This window comes from Choloepus didactylus, chromosome 4 (genome assembly GCF_015220235.1).
Source record: "Choloepus didactylus isolate mChoDid1 chromosome 4, mChoDid1.pri, whole genome shotgun sequence".
NCBI lineage: Eukaryota > Metazoa > Chordata > Mammalia > Pilosa > Megalonychidae > Choloepus > Choloepus didactylus.
In genome coordinates, this window is record NC_051310.1 from 35328153 (window position 1) to 35348340 (window position 20188).

Consider the following 20188-nt stretch of genomic DNA (forward strand, 5'->3'; position numbering starts at 1 on the left):
AACTGAATGTACGCTTTGTATGACTGCATGGTATGTGAACATATCTCAATAAACTTGAATTAAAAAAAAGAATGTAGGGATGAAATAACATGACATCTAAGATTTGCTTTAAAATATTTCAGTAGCAGCAATACAAAAAACCTAAGTGAAGTAAAAGTGGCAAACTCCTGACAGATGCTGAATTTGAATGATGGGTATATGGGGGAGGGGTGAGAATCATAATTTTCTTACTTTAATGTTATGTATGTTTAAAATCTTTCATCATAAATATTTTTAAATGATATATTCCAAACATAAAATATGAATCAAAGAATAATAAATATATAGAAGGGTTAATTGTCAAGAGATTGGCATTGGCATGGAAAAAAATATTTATCAACTAACAAATGAAAGTTTTCTAAGTCTAGAACACGACAACTCTTGTATCTTGTCAACAAATCTTCATGGCACTGTCCTAGGTGCTACAGGGGATAAAAAAGATGAGCAAGACAGTCCCTGTCTGCAAGGGACTTAGAATCAGAACAACAGAACAAAACCAAATGGTCACGCTCAGTCACAGCTTCATGGAGACCCTATTTGAGATGTGCCTTGAAGAGACTTCCTCTAAGGAGACAGGGAGGGTAGATGAGGTCGGGATGAATCCTAGACAGAGGGAGAAAAGACTAAGCAGGCTTAACGTGGCCTTCTAGACCTAGCCCATGCATACCTCTCAAGTCTCATCTTCTACCACTGTCTTTCTAGCTCTCACCAAAGAACTGGAGGCACTAAATATTCAAGGTACTGAAAGAAATTTACTATAGACAAGGATACAAAGGTAGAAAAGTAAAAGTAGCATTTGTGGTCAGTATTTATATTAAGGACCATTTGATAGTGTCCCCATAAAAAGCCAAAACATGTAATCCAAAAAATCCAATTCATTTGTCACTCTAAAAGGTCAGAAAAACAGCACAGTAGAGATGAGGATATAAATGTCATATTTTGGCTCGAACTAACTCTGAGAGCATGTGACAACAAAACACTAGAAATTTCAGAGTGGAGTGGGAAAGGGGCCAGAAATTCTGTCTATGTAACAGAGGAATGTGGAGGAAATAACCTGGAGGGATGGAACTAATTTGGCATAAACCAACAGAATCACATATTTACTGCTTTATCCTGGCATCTCAAGTGTTTTCTGATGGTGTGCCAAGTATCATTCCTTAAAACAATTTGCCTCATTCTTGATTTCTAATGCCAAAGCACTGTAAAATTAGAATACTACATCCCTACCTTCTGAAAATCTTTTATACGCATATATGGGCTTGTATATTAGAAGATTCTCTTCAATAACCAAAAATGGTTAGTGTATCTGGGTTAGTAATTGCTAAAAGTGTCTATTTTAAGAAATCGTAACAAATCATTTATTCCCCTTTAGTTCTACCTTCCTTCTCAATAGAGGAATTCATTTATTACCTCTATTTACCCTGTCAATCTTTGATCATTCTGTGGGACGCATCACTTTAAACAGAGAGAGGAATGGCTCTCTCGCTACTAATATTCTAATGAAGGGACATAACAAACTTTTCTTTTTTTTTACCTTGGCCTAATTCCAAGGATGTTACTTTGGTGTTCATGGTAACAACGATGAACGCAGCAAATTGGTCATGTCTTAAAACTACCTTAAACTTATATAAACTATAAGTGATGTGAGGAAAAGACATATGGATCAGTTCCTTAAATGGACCAACAGGCCCCGGAAAAGGATCAAACGTCTAGAGACAAATCTATGTATTGACAGAGTAAGTGCATTTTGAGAATAAACTATAAAACTTCAGTATGCATCTATAAGCATAATTAAGATGCCTCTAATATGACATTTATCCTTCATTTGCTGAGGCCTCCTAATTCGGAAAGCTGAGAACTATCAGTGGTCCCCAAATACTTTTTTTTTTTTTTTAAGCTAGCTGGGTCGTAAGGTTTACATATATTTCAAGTGTCAATCCTTTGAGAAGCTTCTTCTATATGTTGCCTCTCACACAGAAATTTGAATTTAAAATACAATTTTAAAACAAGGTCCTTTGCAACAAATCTAGGAGGCCGGTGGAAGGAAACCCGGAATATATCTGAGAAGTAACTTGAACCATCCCACTATTCTGTGGTGTCTAGCAACATTTTTAAACAAGATTCTTTTAGTAATCCACATTTATCTAATTTAAAAGTTGGCTGTAAGGCTATGGTGGAATCCTTTGGGGTGTAAATTAGCTAGTCACTGTGTACTGGAACGGCTAAGCATTGGTTAAAGCCCTGAGGCCTGCTCACCTACGGCCCTCAAGGAGAAAGATGCGGTTCTGACAGACGCTTTCTTACCTGTGGAGTCATTGTAGACGGATCTGGCTCCGGGGCGGCTTGCTGCTGTTCAGAACTCTTGTTCTTGGCCCCACTCTCCAAAGACTCTTGCTGGGCAGTGGTCTTAATCCCAGAAGGGGCTGACGGTGGTGGTGGAGCTAGTAGTTGGGACTTAGAATGGCCCTGGGAGGGGCGGGAAGGCGATGCCTGAGAAGGAGGCAAGTAGGACTGGGAATGGCTCAAATAGGATTGCGAGGAAGAGGAGGAAGAGTAAGATGGGGTGGGCGCCAGGTATGATTGGGAAGGTGGGGACTGCGAAGGGGAAGGCTGAGCGGGAGGCAGATAGGGCTGGGACGAGGACGGGGGATAGTACGAGGGTGGCGGCTGAGGTGGCGGCATGTAAGATTGAGACGGGGGCATGTAGGATCCCGGCGGCACAGCGGGAGATTCAGGGGGAGAATCCAGCTCCATGGGAACCAAACCAGGAGGCCCATCTCGTTGGTGGTGAAGCATCTGGTGTTTGTACTGCTGCTGCTTCTGATAGCTGAGGGCCGGCCCAGGCGGCGGGGGCATCGGCGGCGGCTGCCAGTCCCCGTAGCCGCCCCCCGGCATCACCGGCGGGGGTGGCAGGGGGGGCGGGGGAAGGTGGTGGGGCTGGAGCACACACTGCATTTGCTTCTGATGCATCTGCTGCAATTGCTGGAGCTGTGCCAGGTGCTGCTCGCGGAAGCTCATGAAGCCCGAAGAGGAGGGGGCCGCGGGAGTTGTCGAGCTCGAGTACCCGGGCCCCGGCGAGGCCTCAGGAAGCGCCACCGGTGGCGGCGGCGGGACCGGCGGCGGCGGATAGTGGCTGCTCCCGCCATACCGGCCCCAATTCGGGTACATATCGGAGAAGAAAGCACAGGGCTCGTCCTGGCGCCGTTACTCGTCGCAACCAACCTCCAGGAGCTGTGGCGGCGACACCGATAGCCGGAACTCGCGACGTCTACAGGCCCCAGAGCGTGTAAACGGAGCGCGCCAGTGCGCCGGCGCTACCGAGCTGGGCCCGCGACCGGGGAGGCGGGGACGGGCCTGAGGCTTCTACGGCTGCGCAGTCGTCACCGAGAGGAGAACAAAGGCGAGCTAGAGCGGCCCATTGCTTGGTGACTCCGGGTTGCCATCTTCCTTCAGGTTCGGGTAATGTAGGCTCGAGTAGAATGTTCTCATAGAACCAAGGAACCATAGAGTCTCACAGCTGAAAGGGGTTGGTAGAGATCCTATCGCTCCACAGGTTCATTTTTGAATGAAAAAAAAAGGGGGGGGGGGGTCCATTCACAATAGCAACAATAACAACAGAAAAACCATGAAAAGAACTAGAAATAATTCTAATAAGAAATATGTACAACCTATATGGAGAAAACTACCGAACGTTGATATCCAAGAGGGATAAAATTAGACTTGAAATAATGGAGAGGCTTACCATGGTCCTGAATGAAAAGAGGGAAGATAGTAAAGATGTCAGTTCTTCCTAAATTAAAAATGAATTGACAACACAATTCTAAGCAAAAATAAATAAATAAAATTGAAAATAAATCTGTGAAAGAATGGAGACCTATTTTGAAGACAGAATGTAAGACTCCGCACCAATTCCTGCAGGCATATAAAAGGTAACATCTACAGGTATTGTAAGAGGAGAAATGGAAATACTTTAGAATATCTCAACACATTAAAAAAATACCATGTTGGAGAATCTCAAAGCTAAAGCAAAGATAGCAAAAACCAGATAACAACAATTGTCTGGAGAAGATGACCTAAAAGATAATTCTTGAAGAATTTCTCAGCATAGCACTAAACATGAGCTCCTTTGACTTGAGTGAATCACTGAGAAACAAAGTTGATCCACACTGGCTTTTAACTCTGAGAATATAAAATGTGTTAGCTGGGCACCATTTAATAGATTTGGCCTTCCTTCCATTTTAATAACCCAGATCTCTACCTCTCTTAGGAGGTGGATGTGAGTGAAAAGTGGGGCATTTAGGTATACTTAAGAAGAATGAGTTTCATACTCAAATAGGAATTAGTTGCCTTTCTTTTTAACTTTTATTGAAATATAACATATATACTGAAAATTACATAAATGTACAGTTCGGAGAATTTCCACAAACCAATCACACTGTGTACCCAGCACCCAGGTCAAGAAATAGAACATTACTCAACCCAGAAACCCCAGTTAGTTGTGTTTTTAATATTTTCCATTGGAATTCTCTCAAAAAATATAAAAATCAATGTAATTCACTATAGTAACAGATTGAAGGGGAAAATTATATGATCATTTCACTAGGTGCAGGAAAAGAATTTGATAAATATCAACATACATTAATAATTTTTTTAAAAGCTTAGAAAACCAGAAATGAAAAGGAACTTCCTTAATCTAATGAAGAGAACCTACCAAAAAGTTACAACAAACAGCACACTTAATGGTGAAAAGTTGAAAGTTTGTCCACTGACATCAAGATGCCCACCATCATCACATCTATTATGCATTGTACTATAGGCTCTGTTGGTACTATACCACAAGGGAAAAAACGAAAGATATAAGTATTGAAAAGGAAGAAACATAACTGTTACTATTCTATATATTATTGGGTACAAAGAAAATGCAAAATAATTACAGATAAATTATAAGAGTAAGATTGCTGGATATAAAATCAATATATGATAAATATATGTACTTATATATAATTTTTATACACCTTTCATTAAGAAAGTGAAAAAGAGAAACCACAGAGTAGAAGGAAATATTTTGTAACACATTTAACCTGCAAAGGACTCATATTTAGAGGATATAAAGAACTCCTATAAATCAATAAATAAAAGACATACAATTTATAGGAGCAAAATGAGCAACACTTGAACAGGTATCTCATATAAAATGAAATGTGAATGGTCAATACATACGAAAGGAGTTTCACCTCAGTAGAAACTAAGGTAATACAAATTAAAACCAAAACGAAATACCAGTACATGGGTAACTCACTAACTTGGCTCAATTTAAGACATAATACTAAATGTTACAAAAAAAGAAAAACAAAACAAATGTTGGCAAGGATGTGGAACAAATGCAATTCTCAAATACTATTTGGCAGTGTCTACTAAAGTGAAACATACCCATAGCCTATGACACAGAATTCTACTCCTAGGCATGTAACCAACAGAAATGCATACATATGCTCACCAGAATCCATGTACAAGAATGTTCATATCAGCAGTATTTATAATAACTGAAAACTTGAAATCAATACAAATGTCCATGTATGCTAGAATAGATAATTAAATTGTGGCATATTTATACAAAGGAATGAAAATGAATGAACTGTAACTACAGGCAATGATGCAGATCAATCTCACAAACATAATGTTGAGTGAAAGAAGACAGACACAAAAGAGTATACTGTATGTTTCCACATATGTAAGTTCAAAACAGACAAAATTGATATAAACTGTTAGGATTTAGAATTTGATTGATATAAACTGGTAGGATTTCCCTTGGGGAGGGGGCAGATAGTGACTAGTGGAAGGCACAAAGAAGGCTACAGGTAATGTTCTATTTCTTGATCTGGGTGCTGGAAAACAAGGTATGTTCAGTTTGTGATAAATTCTTCAAACTGTACCAGTTATGATTGGTGTGCACTTTTCTATTGAATATTATATAATTCAATATATGTACCTTCAAGAAAATGCTAAATAAAAGAAGGCTAAGGAGGTGAAAGATATATACTGAAAACTACAAAATGTTGCTAAAGGAAATTAAAGACCTAAATAAATGGGAAGATATTCTGTGCTCACAGAATGGAAGACTTAATATTGTTAACATAGCAATGCTACCTAAAGAGATATACAAATTCAATGCATTCCAATCAAAATTCTAGCAGCCTTTTTTTGAAGATAGGGAAAAGCTGATCATCAAATTCATATGGAATTGTAAGGGGTTCCAAATAGCCAAAACCATCTTGAAAAAGAAGAACAAAGTTAGAGGAACCACACTTCCTGATTTCAAAACCTACTATAAAGCAATAGTAATCAAAATAGGTGTGGTACAGCATAAGGATAGACATTTAGACCAATGGAATAGAATCGAGACTCCAGAAATAAATTCACACATCTATGGTAAGTTGATTTTCAACAAAGGTGCTAAGTACATGTGAAGGGGAAAGAATAGTCTCTTCAACAAATGGTGTTTGTAAAACTAGAAATCCATATACAAAAGAATGAATTTGAACCTCTACCTTTCACCATATACAAAAATTAATTTAAAATGAGACAACAACCTATGTAGAAAAACTAATATTATAAAACTTTTACAAGAAAATACAGAGACGGACTTCTGGGAAGATGGTTAAATAGGCAGTGGCAGGGCTCATTCCTCTACCAAAAACACTCCTCCACTTTTGGCACAAACAGTCCAAAGCAGTGGTTCTTGGGATTCAGAGACCAGGGGAGTAACATGCAGCCCGCAGGGAAGAGCAGGACAAAGAGAATGAAGAACTGTAGAAAGTGACTCACTCAGCCGTGGAGCTTGGCACCCACCCCCTAACCTCAAGGCAAGCAGCTTCTAGTCAATTGGATCCCTGTCTGGCAGGCTGCCGCCAACTGGGTGGGCTGGGGAAGCCATCCTCCCGGGGAACAAAAGGGGACATGGTACAGTTCTGATCTGGCTGTTCTCTGGTGGATTTGGACTGCTGGGTCCCACAGCCTTGGCCCTTAATGGATAAGCACCCACTGCACCATTGTTTCAGCCCATGTCAGAAGCTGAGTGGATAGAGAACTAAAAGCACCCTGTCTTTGTAGGGCTGCAAGGAATTATTTACCAAGGAGTGCCATCTGCTGGGCAGGCTCGGAAAGTGCAGTCTTGGGAAGCTGACTTCTTTACCCTATCCTCAGGGCCCTTTGGAACCAGTCTGTGACCCTGTATGAGTCCTTGGCCCTGTTTTGGCTGGGAAATACTAACAAACCAAGTGCCAAAGAAGAGCTTTAACATGAACCCAATCAACAACAAAATCCTAGACAAGAGAGGGAAACCAATCTTCAGAATCTCATCAAGATAATCAGATGCCTAAATACCAGGAAAATATCATAAGGCATACTAAGAAACAAGAAGATATGGCCCAGTCAAAGGGACAAATTAAAATGTCAGAGGAGATACAGAATTTGGAACAACAAATCAAAGATGTTCAAATAAATCTCCTAAACCAATTGAAGGAGAGGAAGGAAAATATGGCTAAAGAGATAAAGGATATTAAGAAGACACTGGGTGACCATGAAGAAGAATTTGAAAGCAAGCAAAGAAAATTCACAGAACTTATGGAATGAAAGTCACAATAGGTGAGATTAAAAATATGCTAGAGGCTGGTAAACCTGCCCACCAAAAAATGCTAAAAGGAGTCCTTCAGCCTGAAGTGAAAGGACACTAGAGAGTAACTTGAGTCCTAAGAAATAAAATACACTGGTAAAGTTAGCTACATATGTAAATATAAAAGTATATTTCTGGTCAGTACTTTTTTCCTGTATTATTTAAATGATAGCTACATAAAATAATAAATCAATGGCAGCAGATATACAACACATAAAGATGTAATTTGTAACAATAACAGGGGGTAGGGAACAGATCTATATAGGAGCAGTTTTTTATAAGCTGGGAAGGCAGCAGTGGAGGAATTGAGCAACAAAATTATGACCTAGAGAACAGATAGCAATGGCAACCTAACTCCTTCCTTTTCAGTTATTACATCAGATATAAATCAGTTAAAAGGCTGAGATTGGCAGAACAGAGTAAGGAAACCATGAGTCAACTATTGCTGTGTACAAGAGACTCACTTTACAACCAAAGGCACAAATGTGATGAAAGTAAAAGAATGAAAAGAGATATTCCATACAAACACTCACAGAAAGAGAACTGGAGTGGCCATACTAATATCACACATGGTAGACCTTAAGACAAAAATAGCTCTTAGAGGTAAAGAAGGACATTATGTATTGATAAAGGGTCAGTCATCAAGAAGATACAACAATTATAAACATACCTATCAGCAGACTTTCAATGTAGATGAAGCAAAAATGAAAGGTGAAGTGAAAAATTAACAATTGTATTTAGAGACTTCAACCCCCCAACTTTCTGTTGAATAGAACTGGACAAAAGATAAACCAAGAAGTAGAAGATTTGAATAACATATAAAGCAGCTAGACCTAACAGAACACTCCATCCAGCTACAGCAGAATACACATGCTTCTCAAGTGCACATGGGACATTCTATTTAGACCATGTTAGGCCACAAAATGTGTCAATAAGTTTTAAAAGGCTGAAATTGTACAAAGTGTTGTCCATGACCACAATGAAATGAAATTAGAAATTAATAGAAGGAAAATTGACAAATATGTGGAAGTTAAAAAAAAAAAGTGCTCTTAAGCAGTGCATCAAAGAAGTTAGTAAATGCTTGCAGGTTAATGGAAATGAAAGCAAAACATACCAAAACTAATGGAATGAATGAAGCAAAGGCCATTAATGATCAGGGAAATTTGTAGCTATGCCTGCATTAAAGAACAATCTCAAATCAGTAACCTAACTTTCCACTTCGATGAACTAGAAAAAGAAGAGCAAACCCAAAGCCAGCAGAAGGAAGGAAATAAAGTTTAGAGTGGAGATAAGTGAAATACGAAAAGCAGAATCAATGAAACCAAAAATTGGTTCTTTGAAAAGATCAACAAAACTGGCAAACTTTTAGCTAGACTGACCAAGAACAAAAGAACACCCAAATTTCTAAAATCAGCAATAAAGTAGGAACATTACTACTGACATTGACAGGAAAAAAAAAGAGATATAAGAAAATACTGTGAACAAGTGTATGCCATCACATTAGATAACCTAGATGAAATGGATAAAATTCTGGAAACAAAGTGCTAACACTGACTCAAGAAGAATTAGAAAATTTGAATAGGTCTATAACAGATAATCAAATCCTTCCAACAACAAAAATATCTAGAACCAGATGGCTTTGCTGGTGAATCTATCATTAAAAACAATCAGTCTTCCTCAAACTCCAAAAACTAAAGGGTATGCTTCCTAACTTGTTCTGTAAGGCCCATATTACCCTAATACCAACAACAGCACCAAAAAGGACAATACCAACCAGTGTACCTAATAAGCATACATTCAAAAATCCTTAACAAAATGCCAAGAAATGCAATCCAACAGCATATTAAAGGATTATTATACACCATGAGTAAAGTAAGTCCAATCTGAAATATATGCCCAGGAGAATTGAAAACAAAGTTGTACATAAATATTTATAGTAGCAGTTATCACAATAGCCAGAAAGTGCAAACAACCAGGATGTCCATTATCTAATGAATGGATAAACAAGATATGGCATGTCCTTACAAAGGGATATTATTCTGCCATGAATAGGAATGATTTACTAATGCATGCTGCTACTTGGTATCTTGGAAAATCATGTTATGTGAAAGAAACTAGCTACAGAAGTCCACACATTGTAGGATTCCATTTATGTGACCTGTCCAGAATAGGCAAATCCATATCACTTAAAGCAGATTAGTAGCTGTTGGGCTGGGGAAAGAGGTAATGGGGCGTGACTGCTTGATGGGTAAGGGGTTCCTTTTGGGACTTATGAAAGTGTTCTGTAATTGAATAGTGATGGTTGTACAGCATTGAGAATATGCTGGAAGTCACTGAATTATATACTTTAAAATAGTTAAAACAGTGAATTTTACCTCAATAAAGAGAAATTATTCTCACTTAAAAAAAATATGCTAGAGGCATACAACAGCAGATTTCAACAGGCTGAAGAAAGGATCAGAGACCTAGAAGACAGGACACCTGAAACTGAACAGACAAAAGAACAGAAAGAAAAAATGGAAAAATATGAGCAGGATATCAGGAATTAAGTGAAAGTACAAAGTGTACAAACATACGCATCATGGGTAGCCCAGAAGGAGATAAGAGGGGCAGAAAGAATACTCAAGGAAATAATAGCTGAAAACTTCCCTTAAGAAAGATATAAATATACATGTCAAAGAAATGCAACATACTCCAAACAGAATATATAAAAAAGACCCACCCAAGGCTCAGCCTTCCTATAATTATGCCTGAGGGGCAACTCCAGAGAACCTTTTTAGTTGCTCAGATGTGGCCTTCCTCTCTCTAAGCCCAACTTGGCAAATAAATTAATTAACCTTCCCTACTATGTGGGACATGACTCCCAGGGGAGTGAATCTCCCTGGTGGCATGGTACATGACTCCCAGGAATGAGCCTGGCCCTGGCATCAAGGAGCTGAAAATGCCTTCTTAACCAAAAGGGCGAAAAGAAAGATAACAAAATAAGGTTATAGTGGCTAAGAGATTTCAAATAGAGTCAAGAGGCTATCCTGGAGGTTACTCTTATGTAATCTCCAGCAGTATAACCTAAATGGATACAGTATGCCAAGCCCTAACCAACAGTAGTCCCCAAATACCTAGGTCCCTCAGTGGATTGTATATCATGGATGATTGTATGGTGTGTGAATATATTTCAATAAAACTGAATTTAATAAAAAAAATACCTAGGTCCCTATCTGAGATTATATGAAAGTTTCACTCACTAAGTTTGTGTCTCAGAAACTTAAATCCACCAGAGTGTTCCCAAACCCAGAGGCAATAGCCTCTTTAAGAACAACAACCAAATGCAGCCCCCTTCCCCATAATGTTGACACCTCTTTTCAATATGAACAAGTTAGGGTGGTCACTGCCTAAACACACCTGAAGATCGAGAAAGTGATTAAATGAGAAAAGGGGTAGCAACAGACAAGATAGGATTTAACAAAGGATTACCAATACTGAATCTTTATATAAACATTTTTTAGATGCTAGGGTATTAGAATACCTATAAGGAAACAACTGACATGGTGGAACTGTAACCCATAACATTCTTTGAAATTTTCTCTATAGCTACTCGTTAAATTGTACTTTGAAAGTTATCACCTTTCTGTATGTTCTGGTTTGCTAATGCTGCTATTATGCAAAATACCAGAAATGGATTGGCTTTTACAAAGGGGGATTATTTGGTTATAAGTTACAGTTCTACACCATAAAAGGGTCCAAACCAAGGCATAAACACAAGTATACCTTCACTGGAGAAAGGCCATTGGCATCCACAAAACCTCTGTTAACTTGGAAGGCACATGGCTGATGTCTGCTTGCTCCCAGATTGCATTTCAAAATGGCAGTCTCCAAAAACGTCAGCATCAGCTTTCAATGGCTGTCTTCAAAATGTCTCTCTAAGCTGCAGCACTGAGCTCCTTCTGTTTGAGCATTTGTAGGGCTCTAGTAATGTTCTAATTTGCTAATGCTGCCAGAATGCAAAACACCAGAAATGGATTGGCTTTTATAAAAGGGGGTTTATTTGGTTACACAGTTACAGTCTTGAGGCCATAAAGTGTCCAAGGTAACACATCAGCAATTGGGTACCTTCACTGGAGGATGGCCAATGGCATCCAGAAAACCTCCGTTAGCTGGGAAGGCATGTGGCTGGCATCTGCTCCAAAGTTCTGGTTTCAAAATGGCTTTCTCCCAGGACATTCCTCTCTAGGCTGCAGTTCCTCAAAAATGTCACTCTTAGTTGCTCTTGGGGCAATTTTCCTCTCACAACTTCTCTGGAGCAAAAGTCTGCTTTCAACAGCTGTCTTCAAACTGTCCCATCATCTGCAGCTCCTCTCTCAGTTCCTGTGCACTCTTCAAAGTGTCCCTCTTGGCTGTAGCTCCTCTTCAAAATGTCACTCACAGCTGCACTGAGTTCCTTCTGCCCATTAGCTCATTTATATGGCTCTACTGATCAAGGCCCACCCTGAATGGGTGGGGCCATGCGTCCATGGAAATATCTCATCAAAGTTATCATCTACAGTTGGGTGGGGCACATTTCCATGCAAACAACCTTATACAAATATTCCAACTTAATCCTCACTAATATGTCTGCCCCACAAGATTGCATCAAAGAATATGGCTTTTTCTGGGGGACATAATACATTCAAACCAGTACAGGTAATTTAATTAAGACCCATGCTGAATGGGCGGGGCCACAACTCCATGGAAATAATCTAATCAAAGGTGTTACCCATAGTTGGGTGGGTCACATGTCCATGGAAATATCCAATCAAGAGGTCACTCCCTAATCAAAAAGATTAGTCAATCTGCCCCCACAAGATTGCATTGAAGAACATGGCATTTTGGGGAATATAATACATCCAAGCCAGCATACTGTATATATCTTATATTTCAAAATAATGAAAAAACTGAAATAGTGGAACTGTAACCCATAACATTCTTTGAAATTACCTATATAACTACTTGTTAAAATGTACTTTGAAAGTTATCACCTTTTTGTCTATATGTTATATTTCCCAATAAGAAAATAACTGAAATTGTGGAACTGTAACCTGTAAAATTCTTTGAAATTTTCTAACTACTTGTTAAATCATACTTTGAAAGTTATCACTGTTATGTATATATGCTAAATTTCACAATAAAAATGTATTTTTAAAAAAGACCCACTCTAAGACATATACTAATCAGAATGTCAACTGACAAAGATAAAGAGAATTCTGAAAACAGTAACAGAAAAATGATCCATCACATACAAGGGATGCCCAAAAAGATTCAGTTCTGATTTCTCATCACAAATCATGGAGGTGAGAAGGCAGTAGTATGATACATTTGAGATACTGAAAGAGAAAACTGCCAACCAGGAATTCTTTAACCAGCAAAACTGTCCCTCAAAAATGAGGGAGAATTTAAAATATTCACAGATAAAGAGAAGCTGACAGAGTTTGTTAACAGCAGTCCTGCAATACAAGAAATACTAAAGGGAGCTCTGCAGGCTGAAAAGGAAAAACAGGAATGAAGATTATCAGTAAGGGTAGCTAAAAGGATAAAAAGAGAGACAAAAATAAGATATGACACATAAAAGCCAAAAGATAGAATGGTTGAAATTATGTACTACCTTTGCAATAGCACTGAATATTAATGTATTAAATTCCCCAATCAAAAGATACAGATTGGCAGAATGGACAAAACAAATATAATCCATCTATATGGTGTCTACAAGAGACTCAACTTATGGAATGGCTGAGATCGCAGCATAAAATCTGTAAGTAAAAACTGCAGAAACATGCTGGGAGCCCCCTTCCTCCATGGCAGACTGAGCTGCAAGACCTTATTGTAGGAAAAAACAGTATTTCTGCAACAAGCAAATATAGCTCAGCCCAGCTCCATCTGGGGTTTTAATTAACAAATGTAAACTGCTGAATACAAGCTACAAACATAGACAAACCTCTAACAAGCAGCAAAGTACCCTGAAGTTGCTCCCAGTGGAGAGGAGGTGGGGCTGATGGAAAAAAAAGTTAATTATAAAAAAGAAGGAAAAATACAGAGGCTTTTAGAGATGACTGACCTTAAAGACCCAGAAAATGCCTGTGCCCTGGGAAAGGGAGCCCAGAAGACCAGGTGCTCTCACTGACCAATGGGAAAACTGGAGGGCCATGGAGTGGTTCTGAATGGGGGCTTTCTTTCCCTTTTGCTCTCTCTCAACCTGAGTGGTTCAGTGGAGAGAGCCTCAGCCATTTTCAGTTAAAAGTGGTCTGACCCAGACAGGGGTGGAGTTAACAGAATCAGAGAGACAAAGGGAGAAATTCAAATGCAGAAGATAACTCCCTAGGGGGTGTATCTTCCCTAAGAGGAACAATGTGGGGCCCAGCTCTAGTGCTCTAGTGCCTTCTCTTCAGAACTCAGACCCCAGGGCCTGGGAAAAAACAGAAACAACCTAAGCTGAGAACTAAAGGGGCCACAACTCCTTACACCAGTTGGGAGCAACAGGCTGATGGGTGCCACCTGCTGGGCAGATTAGGAAAAGCACAACACTTAGAGGCCTCATAGGAAAGTCTGTCAATCTTCTAAGATACACCCACAAGGAAACCTGAAACTGAATATAACCCCATTCTGATACCTGAACCCATTCTGGCCTGGGAAAATCTGATTGGGGTAACCAAGGAAACCAGATGCCTAGAAAACAGAAAACTACAAATTACACTAGGGAAAAAGAAGCTATGGCCCAAACTTACACCTCAATTAAGATACAGTTGAGATATTGTTTCACTTTAATGAAACAATCAATAAAATATTTTCAAAGAAATATACTAAATGAATTAAAAAATCAAGTCAACAAGTTCAGGGAAGATATGGCAAAAGAGATGAAGTGTATAAAGAAAACTGGCCATTTGGTAGAAATTGAAAGTTTGAAAAACAACTTGTAGAACCTATACAAATGAAAGGCACAACACAAGAGATGAAAAACACAGTGAAGACATACAACAGCAGATTTCAAGAAGCAGAAGAAAACACTCAGGAACTGAGAACAAGACACCTGAAATCCTACACACAAAAGAACAGATAGGGAAAAGAATGGAAAAATATGAGCAACAGCTCAGGGAACTGAATGACAACAGGAAGCAAATGAATGTACATGTCATGGGTGTCTCAGAAGGAGAAGAGAAGGGAAAAGAGGCAGAAGCAATAAGAGAGGAAATAATCAATGAAAATTTCCCATCTCTTATGAAAGACATAAAATTAGAGATCCAAGAAGTGCAGCATACCCCCAAACAGAAGAGATCTGAATAGACCTACATCAAGACACTTAGTAATCATATTATCAAATGTCAAAGACAAAGAGAGAATCCTGAAAGCAGCAAGAGAAAAGTGATCCATCACATACAAAAGAAGCTTGACAAAACGATGTGTGGATTTTAGTAGAAACCATGGAGGCAAGAAGGAAGTGGTGTGATATATTTAAGATACTGAAAGAGAAAAACTGCCAACCGAGAATCACATATCTGGCAAAACTCGTCCTTCAAATATGAGGGAGAGTTTAAAATATTCTCTGACAAACAGACAATGACAGAGTTTGTGAACAAGATACCTGCAATACAGGAAATACTAAAGGGAGCACTATAGACAGATAGGAAAAGATAGGAGTGAGAGGTTTGGAACACAATTTTGGGGTGATGGTAGCACAACAATGTAAGTACACTGAGCAAAGATGACTGTGAGTGTGGTTGAAAGAGGAAGGTTAGGAGCATGTGGGACACCAGAAGGAAAGAGGAAAGATAAAGACTGGGACTGTATAACTCAGTGAAACCTATGATGCTCAGCAATTTTGATAAAATGTACAAATATGTTTTTATGTGAGAGAGAACAAATGAATGTCAAGTTTTCAAGGTGTTAAAAATGGGGCAGTATTGGGGAAAAATACAATCAATGCAAACTAGAGACTATAGTTAACAGAAACATTGCATTATGCTTCCTTTAATGTAACAAAGGCAATATACCAAAGCTAAATGCCTATAAGAGGGGAACATAAGGGAGAGGTATGAGACTCTGGGCATTGGTGATGTTGTCTGACTCTTTTATTGTACTTTAGTTTAATTCTATCTTTCCTTTTGTTGCTTTTTAGCTGTCATTTTTTTCTTTCTTTTTCTTTTGTCTCTCTACCTTCTTTGACTCTTCCTCCTTCTTTGTGGATAAAAGGGAGATGTTCTTATATAGATAGTGGTGATGGTGATGAATGGATAAATATGTGATTATACAAGGAACCATCAAGTGTTTATTTAAGATGGAATGTATAGTGGGTGAACAAAACTGTCTTAAAAAATGGGTTGATGAAGAAACCTTGAGGGCACTATATTGAGTGAAATAAGTCAGACACATAAGGACAAATATTGTTTGGTCTCACTGATATGAACTAATTATAATATGTAAACTCACAGACATGAAATATAAGTTACCAGGATATAGAACGAGGCTTAAGAATGGGGAGTGGTTGCTTACTATGAACAGAATGTTTAACTAGGTTGAACTAAAGTGTTTGGAAATGGACAGAGGTGACGGTAGCACGTTATTGTGAGAATAACTAACAGTGCTGAATGGTGTGTGAATGTGGTGGAAAGGGGAATCTCAGAGTCATGTATGTCACCAGAAGGAAAGTTGGAGATTAAAATATGGGAATGTATAAAACAGTGAATCTTGTGGTGGACAATGTCCATGATTAACTATACAAATATTAGAAATCTCTTTCATGAACTAGAACAAATGTATGACACTATAACTAGAAGTTAATAATAGGAGTATATGGGGAAAAATATACCTATTGCAAACTATGTACTACAGTTAGTAGTATTTTAACATTCTTTCATCAACAGTAACAAATGTGCTATACCAATACTATGAGTCAATAATAGAGGAGGGTAGTTAGGGGTATGAGAGGATTTGAATTTTCTTTTTTGTCTTTATTTCTTTTCTGGAGTAATGAAAATGTTCTAAAAATCGAAAAGTTATGGTGATGGATGCACAGCTATATGACGGTACAATGGGCAAATGATTGTTCACTTTGGATCTTTGGATTATTATATGGTATGTGAACAATCTCAATAAAAATGAATTAAAAAATAAAAGAGACTTAGACCAAAAGATACAAATAGGTTGAAAGTAAAAGGATGGAAAAAGATATTCCACGCAAACAGTAAACAGAAAAGATCTGGGGTAGCTGTATTAGTATCAGCAAAAATAGACTTTAAATGCAAAAATGTTATAAGAGATAAGGAAGGACATTATATATTAATAAAAGGGGTGATCCACCAAGAAGAAATAACACCATAAATGTTTATGCATCTAACCATGGTGCCCAAAAATACACGAGGCAAACACTGGCAAAACTGAAGGGGAAAATAGACACCTCTACAATAGTAGTTGGAGACTTCAATACATCACTTTCATCAACAGATACAACATCTATAAGGGGATCAATAAGGAAACAGAGAACTTGAACAAAACGATAAATGAACTAGATCTAACAGACACATACAGAACACTGAAGCCCCAAACAGCAGGATATACATTCTTTTCAAGTGCTTATAGATCATTCTCCAGGATAGACCACATGTTGGGTCACAAAACATGTCTCAATAATTGAAAAAGGCTGAGATTATACAAAGCACTTTCTCTGATCATAACTGAGTGAAGCTTGACATCAATAACAGGTGGGGAAAGGGAAAATTAATAAATATATGGAGGTTAAACAACACAGTCTTAAACAATCAGTGGGCTAAAGAAGAAATTGAAAGAGAAATTAGTAAATATCTCAAGACAAAGGAGACCACAAATAATCAAAACTTATGGGATGCACTGAAGGCAGTGCTGAGAGGGAATTTTATAGCCCTAAACACTTAACTTAAAAAGAAGAGCTAAAATCAAAGACCTAACTGCACACCTGGAGGAATTAGAAAAAGAAAGCTAACTAATCCCAAAGCAAGCAGAAGGAAAGAAATAACAAAGATCAGAGCATAAGTAAATGAAACAGAGAATGATAAAACTATAGAGAGAATCAACAAAACCAAAAGTTGGTTCTTTGAGATCAATAAAATTGACAACCCTTAGCTAGACTGACAAAGAAAAAGAGAGAAAATGTATATAAATAAAATCAGAATGAGTATGGGGACATTATTACAGACCCCACAGAAATAAAGAAGCTCAAGAGAAGACACTATGAACATCTGGAGGCCAAGAAATTAGACAACTTACATAAATGAACAATTTTATAGAAACAAACAAACAACATACACTATTTCAAGAAGAAATAGAAACTTCAACAAACAAATCGCAAGTAAAGAGATTGAATTAGTTATCAAAAACCTCCCAACAAAGAATAGCCCAGGTCCAGATGGCTTCAAGGGTGAAATCTACCATCATTTCAAGAAGAATTAGTAAAAATCCTGTTCAAACTTTTCCAAAAAACTGAAGAGGAGGGAACACCACATAACTCATTCTATGAAACTAACATCACCCTTACATCAAAGTCAGATAAAGATACTACAAGAAAAGAAAATTACAGACCAATCTCTCTAATGACTATGGATGCAAAAATCCTCAACAAAATACTTGCAAATCAAATTCAACATCACGTTAAAAGAATTTTACATCACAATCAAGTGGCTTTTATTCCAGGTATGATGGGTGGTTGAACACAGGAAAATCAATTAATGTAATACACCACATTAACAAATTGAAAGGAAAAAAAACTACATGATCATATCAATTGATGAAGAAAAAGCATCCAACAAATCTAGTATCCTTTCTTAATAAAAACACTTCAAAAGATAGGTATAGAAGGAAACTTCCTCAATATGATAAAAGGCATTTATGAAAAACCCACAGCTAAGATTGTACTCAATGGTGAAAGACTGAAAGCTTTCCCTCCAAGATCAGTAACAAGACAAGAATGCCCACTGTTATCACTCCTATTCAACATGATGCTAGAAGTTCTAGCCAGAACAATTAGGCAAGAAAAAGAAATAAAAGGCATCCAAATTGGAAAGGAAGAAGTAAAACTTCCCCTATTTGCAGATGACATGATCCTATATTAAGAAAGTCCTGAAAGGCTCTTGTGAGCTGACTGGGAGTGGAGCTGCCAGATGATTGCCATTTGAAGTTGAAGATGGCAGAAGAAGAGGACTACATGTCTGATTCCTTCATTAATGTCCAAGAAGACATCAGACCAGGATTGCCAATGCTGAGGCAAATCCGAGAAGCCTATTGAAAAGAAGAAAGCAACTGGAGGCTAATTTGAAAAATAGGCAGAAGAGTTTAATAGAAGAACAAGAAAGACGTGACATTGGGTTGAAGAATGCACTAGGCTGTGAAAACAAAGGGTTTGCTTTGCTCCAGAAGATGGGTTATAAAAGTGGTCAGGCAAAATTGGAGATGGCATTGTTGAACCGATTCCTCTCATTGTCAAAACTGGGAAAGGTGGCATTGGTCATGAAGCCTTATTAAAACGGAAAGCAGAGGAAAAATTAGAAAGCTACAGAAGAAAGATTCGAAGATAAAGCTACAGAACAATTTCAAATGAGACTTAAGACTAAGCGAGACGAAATGAAGTTAGAAGGAGATCTTAAGAGAAGCCAGTGAGCCTGTCAACAATTGGACACCCAGAAGAATGTTCAGGTTCCCAGAGAGGCATGGTACTGGTTGAGGCCTGAACAAGAGGATGAAGAAGAGGAAGAGTCAGAAGAAAAAGAACAGGATGAAGATGAATATGAGAGTGACGATTTAAGTATACTGGAAAAATTGCATATATTGACCAGTTATTTAAGGGAAGAACATCTGTATTGTATTTGGTGTGGAACAGCCTATGAAGATAAAGAAGATTTAACTTCAAATTGCCCAGGACCAACTTCTGCAGATTATGACTAAAAATATTCTCAATAAAGTAGAACCTAGGAAAATGCCAATGTTTCCTAGAGATAGACAACTGAGTAATTAGAATTCCCTAATTTTTTGATGCCAGTAAAGAAAGAGGGCCTTTTTATGTAATTATAATGTTTTATTGTTTTTGTATTTTAGAAGGATATAATTGTTCACTGACTTGAAAAACTAATAGGATGCTATTTCAGAATGTAAGTAGCATGGCCATAGCCAATTACAATTTATGGCTGCATTGTGAGGCTTGTGAGATTTAAGGGCACCAACAGGTAACTCCCGTCTTCCCCACTTCACTTTGGAACAAATTGAAAGATAAGATAGAGGAGTCAGAGGGAGATTGAAATATCAGTTTTATTAGTGATGAAGCTGAAATAGAGAGCAAGGTTGACTTGTTCTCCAATTAGTCTCCTAATACTTCCCCCTGATTGGGGGCCCATCTTTGCATAATGAGACTGGGAAGTTCCCAAGGTTAGAGAATCCACACATGCTCAGTTTCTTTTCCCAATATCGTTAATCACATAAGACACCTCTCTG

General features: G+C 38.2%; 1 protein-coding gene and 1 pseudogene across 2 annotated transcripts in view; one reads left to right on the forward strand and one right to left on the reverse strand.

The window, feature by feature from the left end:
* Window positions 1-3450, reverse strand: part of YLPM1 (YLP motif containing 1) — a 66624-nt gene extending 63174 nt beyond the window's left edge. Inside the window, exon 1 of one of the 2 annotated variants that reach the window (XR_005216286.1) lies at window positions 2344-3450. Coding sequence is in view for 1 of the 2 variants with exons in the window: in XM_037832290.1 (XP_037688218.1) it covers window positions 2344-3207 (864 nt within the window). In the remaining variant the exon portion in view is untranslated. The remainder of the gene's footprint in view (window positions 1-2343) is intronic. The other variant, XM_037832290.1, reaches the window with a different exon arrangement.
* Window positions 3451-18881: 15431 nt separating this feature from the next.
* Window positions 18882-19645, forward strand: LOC119533180 (annotated as a pseudogene).
* Window positions 19646-20188: the final 543 nt, after the last annotated feature.